At 35.6% G+C, this 25,816-nt stretch overlaps 3 protein-coding genes across 3 annotated transcripts; 2 read left to right on the top strand and 1 right to left on the bottom strand.

Moving 5' to 3' along the window:
* The first annotated feature begins 79 nt into the window (after positions 1–79).
* On the top strand, positions 80–1,044 carry LOC100772889 (olfactory receptor 147). Its single transcript, XM_027412253.1, is given in 2 exon segments — positions 80–452; positions 455–1,044. Coding segments are annotated over 2 exon segments (945 nt in total). The 5' UTR covers positions 80–97.
* Positions 1,045–12,717: 11,673 nt separating this feature from the next.
* LOC100772302 (olfactory receptor 8B3-like) lies at positions 12,718–13,650 on the top strand. Its single transcript, XM_027412252.1, has one exon. It carries the CDS (start codon positions 12,718–12,720, stop codon positions 13,648–13,650), a length of 933 nt encoding a protein of 310 aa, XP_027268053.1.
* A 9,280-nt stretch (positions 13,651–22,930) lies between these two features.
* On the bottom strand, positions 22,931–23,878 carry LOC100772019 (olfactory receptor 145). Its single transcript, XM_027412251.1, has one exon. It carries the CDS (start codon positions 23,876–23,878, stop codon positions 22,931–22,933), a length of 948 nt encoding a protein of 315 aa, XP_027268052.1.
* Between the last annotated feature and the right edge of the window lie 1,938 nt (positions 23,879–25,816).

Below are 25,816 nucleotides of genomic sequence, written 5' to 3'. Positions count from 1 at the left end.
TTCAATTATCTCAGTCCTTTTACCATGGATTAAAGCTTAGAAACAGACCAGAAGGATGTGTGCCAATGAAATATTTTTCTGTCTCTCCAGATTTGCAATGATAAGCATGTTGGCTGGAAATGGCTCCTTGGTGACTGAGTTTGTTCTTGCTGGGTTGACAGATCATCCAGAGCTCCAGCTGCCCCTCTTTTATCTGTTTCTAATGATCTATATTGTTACAGTAGTGGGAAACTTTGGCTTGGTCACCCTGATTAGCCTCAATCCTCACCTGCACACCCCCATGTACTATTTTCTCTTCAAACTCTCCTTCATTGATCTCTGCTACTCTTTTGTCTTCAGTCCAAAAATGCTGATGAACTTTGTCTCTAAGAAGAATAACATCTTTTATGCTGGGTGCATGACTCAGCTGTTTTTCCTTCTCTTTTTTGTCATCTCTGAAGGCTACATGTTGACATAATGGCCTATGATCGATATGTGGCCATATGTAATCCATTGCTGTATAATGTTACCATGTCCCCTCAGGTATGTTCTGTGTTATCTTCTGCTTCTTATGGTATGGCATTTGCTGAAGCCTCTGCCCACACAGGGTGCATGCTCAGACTGACCTTTTGCAATGACAATGTCATCAATCATTACTTGTGTGACATTCTGCCCCTCCTCCAACTTTCTTGCACCAGCACCTTTGTCAACAAGGTTGTAGTTCTCATAGTTGTGGGTATTAACATCACAGTCCCCAGCTTTACCATCCTCATTTCCTATGTTTTGATTCTTGCCAACATTCTCAATATCAAATCCACACAAGGAAAATCAAAAGCCTTCAGTACCAGTAGTTCTCATGTCATGGCCATTTCTTTGTTTTTCGGATCAGGAGCATTCATGTACCTCAATCGTTCTGAATCTATGGAGCAGGGAAAAGTTTCTTCAGTTTTCTACACTAATATGGTTCCCATGCTCAACCCTCTGATCTACAGCTTGAGGAACAAGGATGTCAAAATAGCATTGAAGAAAGTTGTGATAAAAGTTCATAGCAGATTCATATCCTAATTAGAAATATCAGAATAGAAAGAACTAAAATTTAAATTTAAAGAATCTTAGTTTTTGCTACTGTCTTTAGTGAGATACTTTGCTAATACTAATGTGGCATTTATGTGTTTTGTTTTTGTGTTTAAATTTGTTACTGATATTCTTATTCCTTGTATCATAACAATCATATTTAGCACAGAAGCTATGCCATATTCTTCTGTTCTTTGATAAATTTCCCAACCATACTCTTAAGATTTTAGGTAATGATGAGATAAGGAAGTATCTATAGAAACAATATATCTTGTTTGGATAACACAGAAAACTTTAACAACTGGAAGTAATAATAAAATATAATAAATAATTTAACTTTGGATATAAACAACTGTGCCTTATAGAATCTACTCCGCTGCCCATCCAGGGAGGCAACTATGGAAAGCATTTCTGGCTGTAAATCTGTAGCCAAGTCTCCTTCACATAGACTCTGCTCACTTTGTTATGTCTCAAAAGCACCAGAGTTCACACAGTCTTATTCAAATGAATCAGTTCATTTTCTGGTATGTATTAACCAGCTGACCAGCATCTCCACATAGTGAGCCCCTTCTAACAGGAAATGCTTCTTTGGAGACTTCTTATGATCCTTCTAATAACGATTTCAGAACTGTCTTCATTATGAACTCTCCCCACATAATTCCCCCATGTCTCTTTTACATATAAGATTTTTCACTCTGAGCTGAGGTTTTTCCCACTGATTCTGCCTCGCTGCATTTCACAGATAATTCCTGGAATAAATGCAAAATGGGGATGATATACTCACAACAGATTGCTTTAATTGTAAAAATACACAAATCCACAGAGTGGAATAGAATACTCAGATTTTCATGGAAGTATTTCATTGACTTACAACAAATCAACATACTGATTTCATAAGGAAAAGAAAATAATTTAAATAATTTCTTCTGAAATCAGAAATACCCATAAAGAAAGCATGCACTATGTTGATTCCTCTAAAATGGGCCAAAATCATACATAAAAACTTAAATATAATTCTTTGGAATATATGATTGGGCAGGCTAAGTGTCATCTTTCAAAAAACATAAAATATAGAAGAAAAAGCAAATAAAATCATTAAAGTGAGTACTTTATATCAATAAAATATTTTAGGTGTATCAGACTGGAAGAATAATTGTAGGACATATACCAAATAAAGCCATGTCCAGATTATAGAGATAACAAAATATGTAAAAATTAAAGACCATTTAATAAGTGGGCAAATGTCTCAAAATACATGCAATGGAAGACCTTGCAAATGGCCAATAAACATAGAAAAATGTGGTATCCTGGGATACAGGGCAGCATAGTTTTAGTTGGGTGTCCACCAGTAAGTCAATAAGTGTTAAGTGTGGGTCCCAATCAGGATAAATTCATGAATCAATAGTTTGAGAAACAAATATATTAAAGTTGCCCTGATAAAATGTTTATCAAGAGAAAACACATATATGTTGGGTGCCTTTTGTTTGGGCACAGAGATAGTTTGTATTCAATTACAGTACTTCAGCAGTGACAGTTTATTCTACTTATTTTCTTTACAATTTTATACATATCTATTTTTATAATTTCAATTTATTGAATTAATATAATTATTAGGAATATTTAAAATATAAAATGCAATAACCTGAAATACATATACATGCTGTATAAAATTAACTTTGAGCCTGGTGTTGGTGGCACATGCCTTTAATCCCAGCACTCTGGAGACAGAGGCAGGCAGATCTCTGTGAGTTCGAGACCATTCTGGTCTATAGAGTGTGTGCCAGAACAGTCTCCAAAGCCACGTAGAAACCCTCTCTTGAAAAAAAAATTAACTTTGTGTCTTCTGTAGCAAAATAGAGGACATATGAGTCTTGTAAAATGTCTTTATGATCTGTTGGGCGCATAGCATGAAGGTCCCTGTGCCCATAGATCTCCAGAGAAACCAGGAATATTAAGCACACAGGATTATTTTTCCAGTGGCAAAAGTGAAAACCTACTTTTCCATCCAGAAAGCTAAGAATTGTAAATGCTTAACTTCCTCATGATATGTGTTAGCTGTTGGTCCAGAACATATAAAGTTGCTACAACCAGGACCAGAAGTGGAGAATAATCTACACAACCATTATAGCCAGATCCCTCTATCCCAGCCTCTGTAGGCTCTCACAATTAGGACCAGAGCTGGCTAAGATCTCAACACTGTGTGTATGACCAGGCCAGACCTTAGGCCCTTAAGCTAGTATAGGTAGCCTAGAACCCATTCCTTGGAATAAATGACATGTACTCTGAGTTGAACCTCAGTGCAATTATGATTCCTTGTGCAAGGCAATTTATTAGACCTGTAAATTTTTTTTTCCAAATTATACTGGATTTAAATATATCAGTAATGAACCATCTGTTATTAGATGCCTGGAAAGTCTGATCCTGGTTAATGAAGTGAATGTGTACTGGGTGTTCATTCTTATCTCTTTGTGTGGTTTGCTTCTTTGTATCACACCTGGAGGGACTACTTCAATGATCCTTTAGGAGTATGTCTTTTTTCTTCTTTATCATTTATACATGCACTAAGCTAGTAACGTCATATTTAAGAATAATTCTAAAGAAATCTTCATTGCTTTCCTGATATAAATATAAATTTATGTTTCTTTCTCCAGTAATGAAAATATTTCCTGTAATGTCCAGGAAAAGCAACACTTGAGTGGCTTTGCTGTTGTCTGTGTGGTTATTCATTTTATTTGTAATCCTTCTTTGCAGCATTATACAGAACTAATGCTCCCCAAGAAATTACCTCCAAAATCAAGTAAGCCAATCTGATGAAAGCACTCCCTCAGTTAAGATTCCCCTCCTCAGGTGACTTTAGTTTGTGTCAAGTTGACAAAATTAACCAACCTATATCAATTACATCAGTATTTACTTACCCTCTGTATAGACTCTACTTACCCAACCATGGACTAGATCTGGGATTCTTAAGCTTCTCCCCTTTCAACAATGTTTTAACTGAGAAACTTTTTATACAACCATAGACATATAGATATAAAAAATATAATTAAAGAAGAATTGCTGTAGAAGTACTGGTAATAATTTAAAGAAATTTATTTTAATATGATTTGTCGCTTTGTGTAAGTTTGTAGTGTATGGGGTTTAGAGAGAAAAACAAAGTGTGTGTGTGTGTGTGTGTGTGTGTGTGTGTGTGTGTGTGTGTGTACCACAAAGTACATGTGGAAATCAGTGGATAATTTGGGTGTCAGACCTCCTTTTCCATCTGGTTTTAGGGAAAGGATAATGTGTTTCCCAGGCTCCTGGCACATGTCCATTCACTTTGCAGAATTACTCCCTCTCCTCCTCTCTCCTCCCCTCCCCTCCCCTCTCCTCTCCTCTCCTCTCCTCTTCTCCTCTCAACTTTGAAGCATTGAGATGATAGATTTTAGCCAGCACATTCATCTTTGTATGGATTCTCGGGTTCTTCACTCAGGTCCTAACGCTTGTGAAGCAAAGTCATTACCCACTGAAGTTCTGAAGCAGTTTTCTGAAATATGAATTTTTTTTCAGTTTTTAAAGGGAAAATTCATATACTTATGACAAATGTGTGCTTATTTATTATCATATAACAGATCATATCTTAAATGAAGGTTTACTATTCTAGGCAAGGGAATGTTTAACCCTTCAGAGTTCATGAATATTTTTATTTTATAATAATCAGCTCTTTGTGTAAATTACACTATTCAAGGCTATTTCAGAAATCCTTATAAATTATACCAGAATACAAGTCAATATTCACTTGAGTTACTTTATATGTTTCTATAAGGGAGATGTGTTCATGAGTTTTCCACTTCTATGAAGAATTGCAGTGGGATTTTAATGGGAATTTCACTGAATCTGTAGATTTTTTTTTTTTGGTATGATGACCACTTTCACAATATTAAAATTACCAAAGCACAAACATTGGAGGACTTTACATCACTTAGTATCTTCATTTCTAATTCAGTGCCTTGAATATCTCATTGCACTGGTGTCCTGCACATACAGTAAACAGATGGTAACAGTGCATTTGTGCTGGTATACTTGCATCTATATATGCAAAACCCACCCAACAGGAACATAATACATTGTATGCTGGTACAAAATGAGGTATTTGTGATAGTCTTTAAGGAGCCTGACATATCTGTTATACTGGCAAATGAAGAAGATACTTTACATTGGAGGATGTACAGAAGAGACCAGATGTCCTAAATTACAATTTCAAAGACATGTTACCAGTGTGAATTAGAAACCAAATTAAAAATGAAAATGCAACTCTAGTGTGGATTTACTTGATCATTTGAAGAAGTATTTTCATATATATATATATATTATATATATATATATATATTCATATGTATATATGAATATTCTTAATGAAAGTGAGTGAAAACAGCCAAGGATTATGTTAATATTATTCTAGAATAGTACACATGTCCCATAGGATGTGAAATTGTGGAAATGATAAAGTTCTGTTGTAACTTCAAGCAGCTGTACTACAGATTCTCTTTCTGCAGATTTGTCAATGGGAATAAAGTGCTAATGAAAGTTGATTCATTAGATACACTTAAAGTAAATGGACGTTTGTAATTTATACTGAAAATATTTGAGTATATTAATTAAAAGCAAATAAGGAAAATGAAAGAAAACAGTGTTGCAATGTCATGTCACATTTTTACTTTAAGTTAGTGTAGAAGACAATGAAGACAAAGATCTTACAGTTTTTTTTCTTTTTAACAGGGCAGACACAGCCACACTGAGAATGGTGGAAGGTGTTGACTGAGCATTCTGAGAAGTCCACCAAACCTGACCTTTCTTACATAGGGTAGGAAACCCACCAATATTGGCAGGTTCCAAATGGTACAGATACTCGTTTAGCTATAATGGAAAGGATATGTATATTGATATCATGAAGAAAGTCAATGTTGACTTTTATGGTTCAATTAATAAACTGATATAACCATATCTTCATATCTATCTGTCTGTCTGTCTGTTTCTGTATCTAGCTACTGATCCGTCTTTCTGTCTGTCTATATTGAATGAAATGGCTTGGGCTGCCAGTTAGCCCTTCTGTTATTTTAAGTTTAAGATGGTGATGTCTTCATTTGGTCAACTTAATTTTCTTTTATATATTAAAAATGTAAGGAACCTTGAATAGCTACTAAAATTCATGTTTTAAAAAGGAGCTCATACATTTCAAATGGAACAAATAAGTTTAAGTTGAAATTATTAATGTTTCAGCATGAAACAGGTATAAAATTTGCAATGCTAGAAGAGTCTCATTCAGGATTTCAATTGCATATAAGAGGACATACCCTTGGGGATTAGTGGTGCAGTATCTTAAGAACAGCAGCATTCACTGGGGTTCAGTTATTGTTGGACAGAAGGGAGAAATTTTGAAGATAGTACTTTAAAATTAGTAATACAGTTTTCAGAGTATCTAAATAAACCCCACTAGTTAAGTTTTTACTAAGAATGCTTTTTGTAAATCTGTATACCCATGGGGGTATGTTTAGATACTCTTTAGAATGAATGAAGCCTGACATATGTTGTATACTCTCAAATTTATTCCAGTCTCAGTTGTAGGAACTAAAGCCAAACAGTCCAGCAAATAGTAAGGAATTAAGCTTTGTTCAAAAAAAAAATTGAAAGCATCAGAGTTCCTTGAAGACGTCTGCAGTGGTTCATAAACTAGACAAGCCTCCTGTCAATCTGCTTCATCATTGTTGTGTATAACTTACATTTCAGTAGAAATGCCAAGTTTAACTATCACAGTTTTCTTGATTCTGCAGAAACAAAAGAAAATGTCCTTCAGGTTAGAACATACAAAAGCTTGTATAATTAATGTACTTTTATTGCATGATGTGAGCTATATAAATATTTAATACATTCTGTTTGTATGTTTCCAAGTGTTTAATGTTTGTCTGCAGTCTTCCTAATAGAATACAAATGTTATGCCATTCTACCTTTTCAAATATTGAAATAATTACTTTAGATTACCTTAGATGTCTTATATTTCAGAAAAGCACTTGAAGTTTTTATAAAGGAATATTTATCATGTAATTCTATTAAATGTATAACTCAAGATCAAGATTATTAATCTTTAAAATTTAGCATTGTATATATTTATTTTTAAATAGTAATATGTGACTTAAGATTTCCATGTAAAATCCTAGGACACAATGATCAAATTTCCTGCTTATCTGCTCACACTTCATTTTTTGGCCCTACAACCAACTGTTTATTAGCCCTCTTTATTTCCATTACATTAATCTCATACATACATATAAAATTACATGTGTGTTTTTAAAATTAACAACAAGGAGGCAAAAACATGATGCTTGCCCTATAGATCCTGGATTGATTTTCATATTTTTGCATATATGCATGTATCAACAAAAATAAAAGTAAAAAAGGTGATTAATTTTGTTGATTTAGAGGAGGCTTGTTGGTGAATAGGGTAATGCTTGGAATAAAGAATGGGTATTGGAAAAGTGATTCATTTATATTTTATTTTATTCTTTTTTATTAAAACTTTTTAGGGTTTCTATTTATTTAATATTTTCTATCTTCCCATGTACACCCCATTGACTCTCTAAAATTCAAGACTTCTATTTCCTTACTTGTTGTTACATATATTCATATGTATTCCTAAATACATAAATAGAACCCTTTAGTCCATATGTTACTTCTTTTTTATTCTTTAATTTACTACACATACTTACATATCCATCCCCCCATTCTCACATGTTCCCCACCAACCCCCCACAACCCACCCACCAACTCCTCCCCAGGGATAGTGAGGCCCTCCATGGGGACCTTCAATGTCCGTCATATCATTTGGGGGAGGGCCTAGGACCTCTTTGCTGTACCTAGGCTGCAATAGTATCTATCCCTCCATAGTGAATAGGCTCCCAAAGTCCATTTGTGCTCTAGGGTTAAAGATTGGCTCCACTGTTAAAGGTCCCGTAGACTGTCTTTGCCTCCTAGCTGGCACCCACATTCAGAGGTCTTGGTTTGGTCCAAAGCTCTTTCTCCAGATTTATGACTATGTTCTCCATGCTCTCACTAGGTCAGGTCAACTGTTTCTGCGGGTTTCTCCAGCCCCATCTTAGCTCCTTTGCTCATCCCTCCTCAATCTCCACAACGGGTTCCAGGTGTATGGTTCAGTGCTTAGCTCTGAGTGCTTGTTTCTACTTTGAACAACGACTGGATGAAGGCTTTAGGAATGGTAACCAAGGTAGACATCAGTCTCATTATAGGGGAAGGGCATAAATGGCATCCTCTCCACCACTTCCTGGATACGTAGTTGGGGTCATCTCTGTGAATCCCCTAACATTTTCACTGTGCCAGACCTCTCTCCAAACCTGTACTGTCTCCCTTTATCAAGGCAGCTCCCTTCTTGCTCTCCTCTATTCCTCCCCTATCCCAGTGCTCTTGTTCTCCCCCATTTCCTTCTTCCCTTCCCACCTCCTTCCTCTCCCCCCAGGCTGCCACTTTGGTCAGGGGTTCTTGTCCCCATCCCTTCTTCAAGGGTCTCTGCAATCTTCTCTTGCGGTCCTCCTTGTTTCCTAGCTCCTCTGGCAGTGTGGATTGTAGAGTGGTAATCCTTTGCTGTATGTCTAAAAGTCATATATGTGTGAGTACATACCATGTTTATATTTTTGTGATTGGGTTACCTCACTCAGGATGGTTTCTTCTAGTTCCATCCATTTGCCTGTGAATTTCAAGATTCTGTTTTTTTGTTTGTTTGTTTGTTTGTTTGTTTGTTTTTCTGCTGGGTAGTACTCCATTGTGTAAATTTACCACATTTTCACTATCCATTCTTCGTTGAGGGGCATCTAGATTGCTTACAGGTTCTGGCTATTACAAATGATGCTGCGATGAACATAGTTGAACATATGTCCTTATTGTATGAGTGTGCATTCTTTGGGAATATGCCCAAGAGAGGAATTGCTGGATCTTGAGGTAGACTGATTCCCATTTGCCTGAGAAACCTCCATAATGATTTCCAAAGTGGTTGTACAAGTTTGCACTCGCACCAGCAAGGCAGAAGAGTTCCACTTTCTCCACATCCTCTCCAGCACAGATTTTCATTGGTGTTATTGATTTTAGCCATTCTGACAGGAGTAAGATGGTATCTCAGAGTGGTTTGACTTGCATTTTCCTAATGGCTAAGAATGGTGACCCCTTTCTCAAGTGTCTTTCAGCCATTTTGGATTCCTCTGTTGAAAATTCTCTATTTAGTTCTGCACCCCAACTTTTAATTGCATTGTTTGGTGTTTTGGTGGCTAGCTTCTTGAGTTCATTGTATATTTTTGATATCATCCCTCTGTCAGATGTGGGGTTGATGAATATCTTTTCCCATTCTGTGGGCTGGAGTTTTGTCTTGCTGACTGTGTCCTTTGCTTTACAGGAGGTTGTCAGTTTCAGGAGGTCCCATTCATTAATTGTTGATCTCAGTGTTTGTGCTACTGGTGTTATATTCAGAAAGCAGTCTCCTGTACCAATTTGTTTGAGGGTACCACCTAACTTCTCTTCTAGGAAGTTGACTATGGCTGAATTTATGATGAGGTCCTTGATCCATTTGGACTTAAGTTTTGTGCATGGTGATAGATATGGATATAATTTCAATCTTCTACATGTCTGAATCCAGTTATGCCAACATCATTTGTTGAAGATGCTTTCTTTTTTCCATTGTATATCTTTTGCTTTGTTGTCAAAAATCAGGTGTTCATAGGTGTGTGGGTTAATATCAGGGTTTTCAATTAGATTTCATGGGTCTATCTGTCTATTTTTGTGCTAATACCAAGCTGTTTTCAGGACTATGGCTCTATAATAGAGCTTGAAGTCAGAGGTTGTCATGCCTCCGGAAGTTCCTAAAAAAATTGTGCTGGGTTGTTTTGGCTATCCTAGTTCTTTTGTTTTTCCATATGAAGTTGAGTATTGTTCTTTCAAGGTCTGTGAAGTATTGTGTTGGGATTGTGATGGGAATTGCATTGAATCTGTAGATTGCTTTTGGCAAGATTGCCGTTTTTAATATGTTGATCCTATCTATCCAAGAGCATAGATCTGCCCATTTTCTGGTATCCTCTTTAATTTCTTCCTTTAAAGACTCAAAGTTCTTACTATGCAGGTCTTTCATGTTTTTTGGTTAGCGATACTCCAAGATGTTGTTTGTTGCTATTGTAAATGGTGATGGTTCTCTGACTTCTTTCTCAGCCCATTTATCATTTGTATATAGTAGGGCTACTGATTTTGTTTTTTAGTTAATCTTGTATCCTGACACTTTGCTGAAGGTGTTTATCAGCTGTTGGAGTTCCCTGGTACAGTTTTTTTTAGTCACTTATGTAGACTATCATATCATCTGCAAATAGTGAAAGTTTGACATCTTCCTTTCCAATTTGTATCCCCTTGATCTCCTTTTTTTGTCTTATTGCTCTAGCTAGAACTTCAAGTACAATATTGAAGAGATATGGTGAGAGTGGGCTGCCTTGCCTTTCCTGATTTAATTTTGGTAAGTGATACCTATCTAAAAAATTTTCCATTTCCTTTTGATTTTCGAATTTTGTGTTGTACAGGTTTTCAAAATATTACCTGATGATTCTCTTGATTTCCTCAGTGTCCATTGTTATGTCCCTCTTTTCACTTCTGATTTTGCTAATTAGCATGCTCTCTCTCTGCCTTTTGGTTAGTTTGGATAAAGGTTTGTCTACTTGTTGACTTTCTAGAAGAACAAACAATTTGTTTCATTGAGTCTTTGTAATGTTTTCCTAGTTTCTACTTTATTGATTTCAGCCCTCAGCTTGATTATTTCTTGGTGTCTACTCCTCCATGGTGAGTTTGCTGCCATGTGTTCTAGAGCTTTCAATTGTGCTGTTAATTCTCTATTGTAACTATTCTCCAGTTGTTGTTTTTTTTTTTTTTTTTCATGTGGGCATTTAGTGCTATGAACTTTCCTCTTAGCACTGGTTTCTAAGTACCTGATAGGTTTGAGTATGTTGTGTCTTCATTCTCATTAAATTCTATAAGAGTTCATGGCTAACCATTTGATATTGAATAAGCATCTGGTATGTGTTTTTTCCCTAAATATTGTTACTTATAACTTTCTCAACATTCTTCAGCTGTCTTCAGTTCTTCATCTTTGGTCGAGTCCATCTTAACAGTGCCCCCTCACCATGTTAGTATTTCTCCTCTTATATTCTTTTTTCAGGAATATACTTTTTTAGATATAATCTTTGATGATGCTGGTAGCACAGCAATGGAGGTGATTTGTGATAATAATCTATAACTTTCAGGCACAAAACTGAGTAAGTCGGCAGCAGAACCTGAGGATAATTCTAACTTAACTTCAGGAAGCAATAGAGAAAGAACCCCAAACTCAGACTTCCTTTCAGATCTCAAGATAATTGTGGAGGCCAGAGTCTATCTCTCTCAGCACTGGCGGTGGACTTTCTCTTTAGAGAATAGAAAGGATAAGTATAATTGTGGGTCCCTCAGGAAACTAGGATTGTGATGCAGGGTGTAATACAATTTCCTCAGCTCCTTCTTCAATATAAATGATCTCATCTGAGGAAAAGCCTGGACCTTCTTCTGCCCTGCTTATAAACACACACATCCTGCAGTTAAAGGGCCTTTCTCTGCTTACAGAAAAGACGCAAAGTCTTAATCACAAATTATGTTATCCAATTCAGAAATTGGCCCAGGAAAATTAAGTTTTAGGTCTATCTTCTTTGAATTGAAATATCTGAATCCTTTGAATTTGAATTATTTATACATATGAACAGAAGTAAATGGAAAAGTCATTAAGCTTCAAGGTTACAAGTAAAATGGGTGAGTATCTGAATTTCGGGTGGAGTAACAGATCTATTTCTCTCTATCTTTAACTTAATATTTGCTTTAATTTTTATTTTGTAGAAAATATGTAGTTCACATATATATTGTAATTGCATTTTCCTCTTTCCCAGCTCCTCAGAGATCCTCTCCACCTCATTTCCCTTCTGAATCCATATACTTTAAATCTTCTTAATATGTGATGGGTTCAGCACATGTCTTCCTTTTTCTGTGCTCAATGAGACTCAAGTGAAACTTGCAGAATAAAGCATTAAGGTGGATCAGAGAGGGCTAAGAGGCATTAATCATTAATAGCTAATGAAGTTGCAACATCTCCACTACAGTTCTCCTGCTTGATCTCAACTCACATCTTCCAGATGCGTGACTTTGTGACATGAGAACAGGAAAACTTTTCTACCTGTCCCATTCTTGTTCCTTTAGTTTAGTTCAGGTGCATGTTTTTCATTCACACCACAGCAAAGTTGAATCTGTGTCACCAACCTGTACTCTAATTTCCAGGCATCAGCTTCCAATTTTATTTTTGTAAGGAGAATGCTATGAAGAATGGCAGGAGACGGGAGAAGTTTAAGTACTTCTTAGTGTATTCCTTTTAATAAATGATACTTAAATTCATTACCATTGGCTTTCTCACTTCAGATCATTTTCTGTGGCTGAAGCAGCTGATTCTACATGATTAGTCTGGGCTAGAAGAAACATTTTCAACATGCACCGATAGTTAGGAAGAATCCATGACTGGTGTGGATCATCCTTTATTGCAGCTCTATTTTGTATGTTCACAGATTCCCTTAGAGAAGAATGGACTCAGTAAATGTCTCCTTGGTGACTGAATTCATCCTGGTAGGATTAACAGACCGGCCTGAACTCCAAATGCCCTTGTTCTTTGTGTTTCTGACAATGTATGTGGTCACTGCATTGGGAAATTTGTGTTTGATCATTCTAACTGTGGTGAATTCTAACCTCCACACGCCTATGTATTTCTTTCTCTTTAACTTGTCCTTTGTAGACCTTTTTTATTGTTCTGTGTTTACTCTCCAAATGCTGATGAACTTTATATTAAGGAAGAAAGTAATTTCTTATATGGAATGTATGACCCAAGTTTTCTTCTTTTCCTTCTTTGTTGTTTCTGAGTGTTATGTGTTGACTTCAATGGCCTATGATTGCTACATGGCCATATGTAATCCACTGTTGTATAATGTTGTTATGTCTCCTAAATTATGTTTGAATCTCATGCTTGGTTGCTACTTTATTGCATTTTCCAATGCTGTAGCTCACACTGTATGCATGCTGAGACTGACCTTCTGTGATGGCAACACCATCAACCACTACTTCTGTGATATTCCTCCTTTGCTCCAGCTCTCCTGCACAAGCACCTATGTCAACAAACTCGTAATTTTTGTTCTTGGGGGCATCAGCATCATTGTTCCTACTTCAACTATCTTTGTCTCCTATGGTTTTATCCTTTCCAGCATCTTCCACATCAGTTCCTCTGAGGGCAGGTCCAAAGCCTTTAGCACCTGCAGCTCCCATGTCTTTGCTGTTTTTCTGTTCTTTGGTTCAGGTGCATTTGTGTATTTCAAACCCTCCTCAGCTGGGTCTATGAATGAAGCAAAAATCTCTTCTGTCACTTACACGAATGTTGTTCCTATGTTGAATCCCTTAGTATACAGCTTGAGAAACAAAGATATTAAATTTGCCCTTAGGAAAACCCTGAGCAGCTGGAAATTTTGACTAGATAGGTTTGTCTTTATACCTCATATTTGGGTACAGGAATAGTTTCCTTTAATGGGTAATATTTCAGCTGTAGATTTTACCTTTGTTTTTTTTCTATTCTAGAAAATATTCTACCTTTCTTTCCTGTTTTGAGCAGGTAGAAATCCTTGGAATAATTATGAAACCTAGGTTTTCTTTTGTACTATGAAAATAAATTTGAGTCTTCTACATTTTGTTTAATATTTTGAGAGTTTGCCTTCTTCAATTTTGTCATATCTAACATTCTGTCACCTCTTTCTTATTTAAAAATTATACCAATGAAACAGTTTACTCATTTCCCCCAATTCATTACAAATTTATCTTTCTTCTTTTCATGATCAAAAACAGTTCCTCCAATGATCAACTGAAGTAACACTAGGATGCCAGTTACCACTCTATGTTGGGACTGTCTCATTTGAAGTAGTTTCATGAATGTGTAACTCAAACTACTGATTCAATTGTTTTTCTGTATTTTGTCCATTGGGAAGCAACATATCCCTTTCAACTGTCAATGCAATAGATATTATTTATTGGTAATCAATAGCTTAGTGAAAGTGTAGCATTTCATAATGGTTCCAGGTTTCCTTTATGATCACGATTTTTGCAATAGGAAGTTGAGTTCATCTACAAAATTAAAAATGGAACAATTTGAATGTTTTAAGAGTCTAGTGATTCAAAAGAAGAAGATCTGGGAAAAAGAGGGCCATTAACAGTCATGAAAAAGCCAAGAAGACAGACAGTGTGTAAATAACAGCCTTTTCCTATAAAGACCCAATGAGGCATTCTGAAATTCATATTACTATCTGAATCTTAACTTTCTTCTCTAGAGCATTGCAAATAATTCTCTTGCTTTATTAATCTCACATGATCTTTCACACTCACAGTGACTATGCATTAATAGTGTTTCAATTAATGAAGATTGCTTTATCGAGAAATGAAGACAGTTTACATTTTTGGGTCCAAGTAGACTGGGAACAGATAAATCAAGGAGTAAAGAGTGAATAAGGCTTCAGGCTGTAAAGGGCAGCCAGTGGAAGCTTCTTTCCATGGCTTCTTTTATCTTTTCTGGAACTTCCTGAAAATATTGTGAGGACTGAAACATGTCTCTGCATAGGCTAAAAAGCTTAAGTGAACTGACAATAAAGAAAATTTTGCTTCAATGAAAGATCCAGAGACATGTGAATCATTGAATCATGGTTGACTTTCATATGAGATTCCCATATGGATTTTATCTGCAATATAAACAAAACGTCACCAAAGTTGACTTTTTTTGCACAGTCAAGGAATCCTGGGCATAGATATTATTTGCACATTACTCCTGATCATCTGAGTTTTTCTATTCTGTAAATCAATGTGAGTAGATGAAGTATTTATAGTCAAGAGTCATTTTAGTTTATCCACTTAAAACATTAAAAAAATGTAATAACTATGGCAAGACTTTCCATTCTAGATCGAGATTTTCCTACACAGTGTATGGGAGGGCAGTGGAATCATGTGCATTTTTATGAATCTTTAGTTTTATCTTTTTCCCATCAATGTTGCATTCAGACTAAAACATCTGCATTTACAATTGTCCATGAGTTCATGATTTTTATAGGTACTAATACATTTATTTTTATTTTATTTTATTTATTTATTTCCTTTAATTGATTCTCACACAATATACCTTGAATACAGTTTCCCCTTCTCTTTATTTCTCTTTCCACCTCTGTTCATATCCACTCTCTTTCTCTCTAATTGGAAAAGAACAGCCTTTTGGTAGCAACAGAACATTACAAAATAAAAATAATAATATAAAACAAATACCATCACAATGTACTAGGGCAAGGCAAATGAGCAAAAAAAAAATGAAAAGAGCCCAAATTAGGCACAAGAGTCATAGACCCACTTGTTCACACACTCAGGATTCCCATAGAAATACAAACTGAAATCTGTCATACATGTGCAGAGACCCTAATGCAGGCCCATATAACTTCAGTCACTGCAAGTTTATAGAAAATTTGAGGCCCTTGTTCTCCCAGTGTCCTCCATCCCCTATGGTTCTTATACTCTTTTTTTGAACATTTTTATATTAAAAAAATCTTTTCTTATTTTATATACCAGTTCCCAATCCCCCTTCTCCTGCTCTACCCATGTTTCCCCCACCCCACCATGATCCACTCTTCAGAAAGTGGAAGGCTTCCCATGGTTAGTCATTGAAGGCTGGCACATTTCTTTGAGGCAAAACCAAGGCCCTCCCTCCTCTGTCTAGACAGAGCAAGGTATTGCTCCATAAGGAATGGTTACAAAAAGCCAGTTCAAGTACTAGAGATAAATCCTGGTCCCACTATCAGTGGCCCCACAGACTGCCCAAGCCAGAAAACTGGTACCCACATTCAGAGGGCCTAATTTGGTCCTATGCAGGTTCCCCTGCTGTCAGTTCAGAGTCAGTGAATTGAAAACCCTGATGTTAACTCACACTTATGAACACCTGATTTTTGACAAAGAAGCTAAAGGTATACAATAGATTAAAGAAAGCATCTTCAACAAATGGTGCTGGCATAACTGGATGCTGGCATGTAGAAGACTGCAGATACATCCATGTCTACTGACATGCACAAAACTTAAGTCAAGTGGATCAAAGACCTCAACATAAACCCAGCCACACTGAACTTATTAGAAGAGAAAGTAGGAAATACCCTTCAACGAATTGGTATAGGAGACTTCCTGAACATAACACCAGTAGCACAGACACTGAGATCAACAATTAATAAATAGGACCTCCTGAAACTGAGAAGCTTTTGTAAGGGAAAGGACACAATCAACAAGACCAAGCATCAGCCCATGGATTAGGAACAGATATTCATCAACCCCACATCTGACAGAGGACTGATCTTCAAAATTTACAAAGAACTCAAGAAGCTAATCTCTAAAACACCAAATAATCCAATTAAAGAGAGGGGTACAGAACTAAATACACAGTTCTCAATAGAGGAATCTAAAATGGCTGAAAGACACATAAGAAAGTGTTCAACATCCTTAGGTATCAGGGAAATGCAAATCAAAACAACTCTGAGATACAATCTTACACCTGTCAGAATGGCTAAAATCAAAAACACCAATGACAGTTTATGCTGGAGATGATGGGAGAAAGGGGAACACTCCTCCACTTCTGGTGGGAGTGCCAACTCATACAGCCACTTTGGAAATCAGTATGGTGATCCCTCAGGAAAATGGGAATCAGTCTACCACAAGATCCAGCAATTCCACTCTTAGGCATATACCCAACAGAAGCACATCCATGCAACAGAAGGTTGACTTGGGGAAAAATTATTTTAATATTAATACTGTTTTAAAGAGAGTGTATTCCCATTCAAATTTATAGAACTTCATTTTAACCTCTTCTATTATCTCAATAAATATCGCTGAATGAAATTCTTCAAATATTTCTTAGAAGGATTGTTATAATTTCTACATGATAGTGTCAAAACCGGGGCCTCATGTGACCTAGTGAGAACTCTACCACTGACCTATACCCCCAGCACATTAAAGTAATGGACATCTAGGTTGATTCTGTTCCCTGTCCTTTGTGAATAGAAGAGGAATGGATGTGAGCATGCAAGTATTACATTAGAAAGATGTAAACTCCTTTGAGGACATCCCTCAGTACAGTATATAAGACATCATATGGTAGATATGTTTCTGGTTTGCTGAGGTTTCCATATTGACTGAGCTAGTCTATACTCCCAACAATGGTTTACAAGGATTTTCCCTTCCCCACACTCACCCAAGCATTTGTTGTCCTTTGTATTCAGGACTTTCTACCAGAGAGAGGTAGGGGAGTACCATTCTGACCAGGAGGAAAGGAAGTATGGGAGACTACAGTCAAGATGCATTACATGAGAGAAAAATAAAGAAATATATATAATATACATGCACAAATAAGTTTTAAAAGATAATTGGATAAGTTGGGAGGTTATATTTCCATCTTCACAAGAGGGGGTATTTTACCTAAAGAAAAACTTGCATAATATTTTGAGTATCTAGAGAACTAAAGGCATGCCATGATCCAAGTTATAAATACAACAATCTCAACTCCTTTTGATATTCAAATGCTATTCTTTTGTGAATGGAGTAACTATACTTCTACCCTATTTATAAGCAAGTAGGTTAAACAATTCAAGTCACATTATAACCACTGGGAACTCATTTCCTGTGCTGTATTTTCTTTCCCAGCTTTGATACAGAGGGAGGAGATTGGTCCTACCTCAACTTGATGTGCCATATTTTGTTCAAGTCCATGAGAAGCCTATTCCTTTCTGAATGGAGACAGAGGAGGAGTAGAGGAGAAGAGTAGATGGGAGTCAGGGGGAGAAAACTGGAGAAGAGAAAAAAGGGAAAGTATAGGCAGTATATAAAATAAATAAAAATGTCAATTAAAAATGAAATTAAGAAAGCCAAATTGTCTATCTAGTGGCAGTATGGGGGATCATGGTAAAGTCATTTCCTCTGCTGTTGGAGAATACTGAAAGTTGTAATCACAAAATATCTTCTGTAGTTCAGAAATATTTCTAGAGTATATCAGGAATTAACTCTTAACTATATTCTCTTCCTAGAATCAAAGTATCTAAAACCTTGGAATCCAAAATTTCTCTTCAGTACTAACTAAATAACAAAGAAAAGGAATTTCTGGAGTTCTACTGAAGCATACATTTCCTGAATCCCCCATGTATGAACTTTATTCTTAATATGCGAGGCTACAACATGCCATTTCTTTTCTATCTTTATGATCCATGAACTCAAGTAGAAGTATGTAGGGAAAACAGAGACTGTTAAGAGCTACAGTGGCCACACAAGTTGCAGGATCACCTCTTCTTGGATAAGACTTATACTCTAGTACGTTCATGATTTTCTTTGTGATTTGGGGCACTAAAAAAATAATCTACTAGCCTCATTCCTGGCTGTACCACAGATAAATCTGTATTATGGCCAGCCTTAAGTGGTCAAGACCCATTTTACTTCTGTGGGGATAACTCCAGTGAAGGAACAGATTACATGAGAAAATAGTACTTCTATCTTCATCTATTCTCATTTATCATTTTTCCTACAAATTATATTTGCATATTTTAAACACTGTCCATCTTTGCATGAGATAATTTGTTCCTTCTCTGTACAGCTTGATTTTATGTGCTCAGATGTGGATAGTCTCATGTTTTCTTGACCCACACATCACTTGTGGGGAAGGTATCATCATAGGAAGAGGGGATAATTTTCTAATGAGATCATCTTAGTGTATCTGCATATTCTTGTAGAGATACATGGCCCCTGAAAATGTCTCTTTGTTGACTAAATTTAGTCTGGTAGATTTAAAAACCAGCCTGATCTCCAAATAGCTCTATTCTTTGTGTTTCTAATAATGTATATCATTACTGCATTGGAAATATGTATTTGATAAATCAATTGTGTTTAATTCACACATTCTCAAAATACTTTGTACTCTAAACGGCACTTTATAGACCTCTGTATTTTTCTCTGTTTACTCCCAAAATGTTAGTGAACTTTATGTTAAGTAAGAATGTCATTTCTTTTAAGGGATATTTGAACCAACCCTATTTTTGTCATATGTGAATGTTATGTTCTGACATCAATGGCATTTGATCTCTATGTGCACTCTTGCCCTGTCCCTTAATTTGTGATTGAACCCTATGCTTGATACATATGCAATGGCATTTTCTGATGTCATGGCTCACACAGGATGGATACCAAGACTGACATTCTGTGTAAAAGCTGAGTGATACTTCACTGTGTAAATATACTATATATTTTTAATCCATTCTTCAGTTGAGCCACATCTCCACTGTTTCCAGGTTCTGGCTATTATGAATAAAGCTGCTATGAATATAGTTGAGCAAGTGCCCATTGGGTATATGCCCAAAAATGGTCTAGCTGGGTCTTGAGGTAGATCTATTCCCAACATTCTGAGAAACCACCACATTAATTGCTAAAATACTGTACAAATTTGCATTCTCACCACCAATGGAGGAGTGTTCCCCCTTGCTCCATATCCTCTCAAACATGAGCTGTCACTTGTGATTTTGGTATTAGCCATTCTGACAGGTGTTAGATGGAATCTCAGAGTTGTTTTGATATGCATTTCCCCGATGACTAAAATGTTGAACATTTCTCATCCTTTTATCATTTGTATATATGAAAGTCACTGGTATGGTGTGCCAAATTTTTATTCACAAATTATTTATCAGGTGCAGAAGTTTTTTTTTGGAGTATTCAGGGTCATTTATGCATGAAATATTATCTGCAAATAAAGATATTTTGGCTTCTTGCTTTCCTATTTTTAGCAACTTAAACTTCTTTAATTGTTCTATTGCTATGGTTTTGAGTACTATATTAAAGAGGTATGGAAAGAGTGGATTTATGGTCTTGTTCATAATTTGAGTGGATATGATTTGAATTTTTCTCCACTTAGGATGATATTGGTTGTGGGGTTTCTGTAAATTTCCTTTATCATGCTGAGGTATGTACATTATATCCCAGTCTCTCTAGGACTTTTGTAATGAAAGAACATTGGATTTCATCAAAGGTCTTCTCTATATTTTCTGAGACAATCATGTGTGTTTGTTTTGGTTTTGTTTTGGTTTGCTTTACTCTTAGTCTGTTTAGTTTCTGTCATGCATTATTATTGATTAATATATATTGAACCATCCCTGAATTTCTGAGATGAATTCAACTTGATCATATTTGATAATTTTTATGTGTTCTTGAGTTTTGTTTTAATATATTTATGGAGAAATTTTATCTATTTTCATGAATAATATTGGTATATAATATTACATTTCAGGAGCCTTTGTGTGATTTTGGTATCAGGGAAATAATTTGGCTTCATAAAAGGATTTGGAAATATTCCTTGAATTTCTTTTTATGGAATAATTTGAAGAGCATTAGTGTTAGATTGGTTTTTTATTGTAAGGTAGAATTATGCACTGATTGTGTATGGTTCTAGGCTGTTTAAATTGGGAGGTTTTTAACTATTACTTCTATCTAAGGACAAATTTTGAGTCACTTTAGGTTATTTGATGGTAACTCTAGGAATAAAAAATGTTTGAGCCACTTTTTGAAGCAGCCAATGTTACTACAAGATTGTGAAATAATCTTTAGCTCTATAAATGGGTATAAATATAATTATCACATGATATGGCAATTATGCATAAACTAAGAAGTCAAACATATAGGAGCACAAATCAATAGAGTTTATAAGATGATCATTCCTAATGTATAAAGAGTAAAATTAATCCAATTATGCATAAGTTAATGAATGAAAAAATTATGGTATAGTCGTGCATAAGAATTTTATTTTTGCTTTAAAACAACAAGTGCTCAATCAGGGTGAATGAACTTTGAAAACATATTGCTACAATAATGATTAAATCCAACCTGTATCTTTTAACTTTATTGATTTTCCACAGTAAGAAAATACTTTGAAATAAAACAATAGTAAAATTTACCTTTGCTACAAATTGGTAGATGATTTGAGTTGAAGAATAAGTCATGACATCAAATTAATCTGGAATGCATCTGACTGATGATGACAAACTCTGAAATTATGCAATGATAAAAGTTTGACAAGTTTATAAGTATTCTAAGTATACCAATAGTCACTTTGCAATTTGAAAACCAAGTTATGAATGTTCTCTTTTCTCCACATCATGGCTAACTTTTAAATTTCTTCTTTCTTTCTTTCTTTCTTTCTTTCTTTCTTTCTTTCTTTCTTTTGTCATTTGTGGCTCAATTCCTTCAATCTGTAAGATTCTACTGGCTTAAGAGAAACCACTGTCTTAAAATACCATGACTAACATTCACACCTGTTTAATTCTTATTTAATCAGCCTTCTTGCAGAATACATCTGCTGGTTCCAACACTAATTTTGAGCAGAGAATCATTCTAAAAATTCAGTGAATCGGTATAAAAGGGAAACAGGGCTCATGCAGTCTGGATTCAGGAGCAGTCTGAGATTTGGTGAGGAGCAGTGCAGTCTGGAGATGTAATCTGAGCTTTGGAGGATCGCCCCTTCAGTCTAAACATCGGTAGAGGTGAGAAGTTTGTGGTAGCTTGGCTGCTTTGCTTCTCTGGTATTCAGCTTTAACATCAAAAAAATTAAATTAATCAAATCCAGAGTTTTATTAGGAAACCATCTTTAGAATTCATATTATTATTGAAAAGAAGTCAAAATTTTCCCAATAAATTATAACATCCACCTCTGTTAATGTACTTGTCTTCACAGATCATACCACAAAAATGCAGGTCCATCCTCCAAATGCAAATTAAAAGAACCAAATAATCATCTATATATATGCAAGCACAAACATACATATATGAACAATTGCCAAATAAAGAGCTTATGAATTTGAAGGAGAGCAGGTAGAGGTGTATGGGAGAGTTTGTCAAAGGTAAATTTAATTCTAATGTAATTTTCAGTTGGAACAACTTCAGCATAATCATTTTTCTTCATATTTTCTCTATTTCAATTCACACAATGAACAACAAAATAAAGATTTTGAAATTCCCAACTGTAAAGGACCCCAGACTTCGCTATCTACTGTTGAAAAGATCCTAAATATATGATATCAAGTGATAACTAAATCAATGCAATTGCTTCTTTTAAAACATTTCAGACCTTGAAGAATGAATGACATACTCTTTACACCTGCAACAGTCAAGGCACTGATAGCTGTATATATAAATCACCAAAATTTGAAAATGATGTATTCATGCCCAGGGGAGGAAGGAAAAGCACAAGCTTATGGTAGATTCATATTTTATTTCAGGAGGCAGGCAAGACTGTTGTTCCACAAAGGCATACTAGCAACATAGATAGCATTGTTTTCAAAGATGGAAGAAATAATCTTTGTATTATAGGACAAAGCATGTTTAAAAAGTTAATAAAGCATACCTTAAAAATACACAGCATGCAGACCAGGCATTGGTGGCTCACGCTTTTAATCCCAACACTTGGGAGGCAGAAGCAGGCAAAACTCTGTGAGTTTGAGGCCAGCCTTGTCTACAGAATGAGTGTCAGGATAGGCCCCAAAGCTACACAGAGAAACCCTGTCTCAAAAAAACAAAAAAAGAAAAAACAAATACAGAGCATGCAAGCAATCTAACTTCAAGCTTATGAATACATAGTAGGTAGAAACACAACAAAAAAGCTGCATTCAAACAGTACTAGGCACTGATAACTTCTCTGAGGTTTAACTACAAGCAAAGGTTAAATGGAATTCTGATTAATAATTCTCCTACTCAGGGTTTTTCTCAGGGAAACTTTAACATCTTTGTTCCTCAAGCTATAGATTAAGGGATTCATCATGGGAATCACGATAGTATAAAAGATGGACGAAATTTTCCCCTCATCCATAGACCAGGCTGAGGAGGGCTGAAGATACATAAATGCACATGACCCAAAGAACAGAGAAACTGCAATTATGTGGGAACTGCAAGTGTTGAAGGCTTTGGACCTGCCTTCAGTGGATCTTATTTTAAGGATGCTAGAGATGATAAAGCCATAAGAGGTAAAGATGATGACTGTGGGCACAATGATGTCTTTTCCTGCTACAGTAAACAGTCCTATCTCATTGACGTAGGTGCTGGTGCAGGAGAGCTGTAACAAAGGACGAATGTCACAGAAGTAGTGATTGATGATATTTCCATCACAAAAGGTCAGCCGAAGCATGCAACCGGTGTGGACCATGGCACCAGAAAGCCCCATCAAATACGAGCCAAGCATAAGATACAAGCATACCTTAGGAGACATAGAAATGTTATACAAGAGTGGATTACAGATAGCCACATAACGATCATAGGCCATTGCTGTCAACATGTAACATTCAGTAATGCCAAAAGAGCAAAACAAGAAGAGCTGGGACATGCAACCCATGTAAGAGATAGAATTCTTCTTCAGAAAGAACTTCATCAACATTTTTGGTGTAATTACTGAAGAATAACAGAGGTCTATGAGGGACAGGTTAAGAAGGAAAAAGTACATGGGGCTGTGAAGGTGAGAATTCAGTACAATTAGAATGATCAAAGTCAAATTTCCTAATATGGTTGTCATGTATATTAATAGAAAGAGGAAGAAGAGGGGTACTTGGAGATCAGGGTCTTCTGTTATCCCCAAGAGAATGAATTCCGTAACCAAAGAGCCATTTTTCACAGCCATTGTTCTCCAAGGAAATCTGAGGAGACAAAAATGCAAAATTGCAGGAAAAAGCACAACTGATAACAATGTTGGGAAATGTACTGGGAATACAGTGACCCACTTGAAAACAGTGGAACAAAATTCGATGTTACCATGATATAAAGTGACATTCATCCCCAATAAATAAATATAATGCCTGCCTTTAATCCTAGCATTGCAAAACAGAAGCAGATAGTCTTCTTTGAGTGTAAAGTCAGCCTAGTCTACAGAATTATGAAAAAATGACACATCCTTACACACACACATGCACAGACAAGCATCCTCAAAATCACAAGTAGTCTATATAACTGATGTAAGTACTCTAATTCTAACATAACTCCTAGAAAAAAATCATAGAAAAAAAATGAGTGGAATGAAACAGGACAGAATTTCTCAACTCTCTTTTCATCCTTCATTTTCTTACCCATTTGGAATATATAGGGAAGATATAACAACCTAGTAGTGACCACAGTTTGTGTTCTGTGGAGGGCAAATCATGAGCATTGTTCCCACACAGAACAAAAGAACCAGATCTAAGAATAGTTAAGATACTCAGGAACTTTCACAATTTGGAGGAATCTTAAATCTGTAATGGAGAAGTAGATTACTAAAAAAGACACTGCAACTTAATTGTCTACTGTATCTTTGCATAGTGTCAATTCACCCTTCTCACACATTCTTCTTGGAATTTTACCTGAGTCATAAGCCTTTGCTAAACAGAGGAAGGAGCACAATATGGATACTTGAACTAGCCTCAAGCTGAAGCTACTGTGCAAACAGAAAAGGAAACACATTCCAGAGGAAATGGTATAATCTTCCCTGCATGTGAAATTTGCAATGCTCATAATCTGAGAGAAAAACAGCTATGTTTATTGGAATCCAAAGGAAAGTAAAACAGGTGAGGATTGGCCAAGTTAAGAATACTCAATTATCGAACAAAATTACGTTCTTGATTTCAAATGTGCAGCGATGATAAACAAGTTATTAGTGCTGCATTTCTATGTGTGCTTAAAAATTACACTATCACTTTATATATATATATATATGTATATATATATATATATGCATTGTATATATACACACATATATATACATCATACATATATATGCATTGTATATGTATACACATATATATACACATCTATTCCCATAAAAACAAAAAATGTACAGCAGGCATAGATGAATTAATTAGCTTTATCACTGGGTCACTTCAGCAATGCATTTCTTGGCCTAAACACCAAGATTATATGACATATATACTATCTTTCACATTAGTAATAATTCTACAAATTCATTAAATAAAAATTAAAATATTAATATAGATAAATTTTAAAACTTACCCATTTAGAAGAGGGAAAAGGTGGACTCAATGTCATTTTTATTTATTCTTTCTGTCTTAGAAAGCCTATAACAGGTAGTGAGTCCTTGATTGCTTTGATTCTATGAGAATGATTAACATAGACATTTTCATGCATTTCTCAGATATCTTTCTAAATTATTGCCCCAGGTTTCTAATGCTATTTCTTAACCCATTAAAACAACAAAAGGAAAATAAACCAATTTTATTTTTTCACATTTTCCAATTGAAAATCCAGTTTCTTATGGATTTTATTCATAATGCACTCTCATTATACTCCAGGAGATTCCTTGAGCTCTTCCAAGTGCCTGAAGACAGATAAAAAAGGACTGAAGTGATGGCTTGTATGTGTTAGACCAATATGTATCCTTAGTGCCTTAGAGATTTAATTAATGCCTGCCCTGGTCTTTTGGGATTGTGTATACTTAGTACTTGAGGGAAAATGAAACTCCCATTACCTAATCACCTTCTTCACAGAAATCCATTGTTTGTTTCTTTCTTGTTACCCAAATTGTCCCAGAACAGTACCACAAAAGAAGCCCAATGGCTTTCTTATTATTTCA

This window comes from Cricetulus griseus, chromosome 4 (genome assembly GCF_003668045.3).
Source record: "Cricetulus griseus strain 17A/GY chromosome 4, alternate assembly CriGri-PICRH-1.0, whole genome shotgun sequence".
NCBI classification, from domain to species: domain Eukaryota; kingdom Metazoa; phylum Chordata; class Mammalia; order Rodentia; family Cricetidae; genus Cricetulus; species Cricetulus griseus.
Note: the sequence above shows the minus strand (reverse complement) of the source record. Positions and strands in the feature narration are given on the sequence as shown.

Coding starts and splice junctions, on each gene's coding strand:
- LOC100772302 (XM_027412252.1), top strand. CDS start 12,718: ATGGACTCAGTAAATGTCTCCTTGGTGACTGAATTCATCCTGGTAGGA.
- LOC100772019 (XM_027412251.1), bottom strand. CDS start 23,878: ATGGCTGTGAAAAATGGCTCTTTGGTTACGGAATTCATTCTCTTGGGG.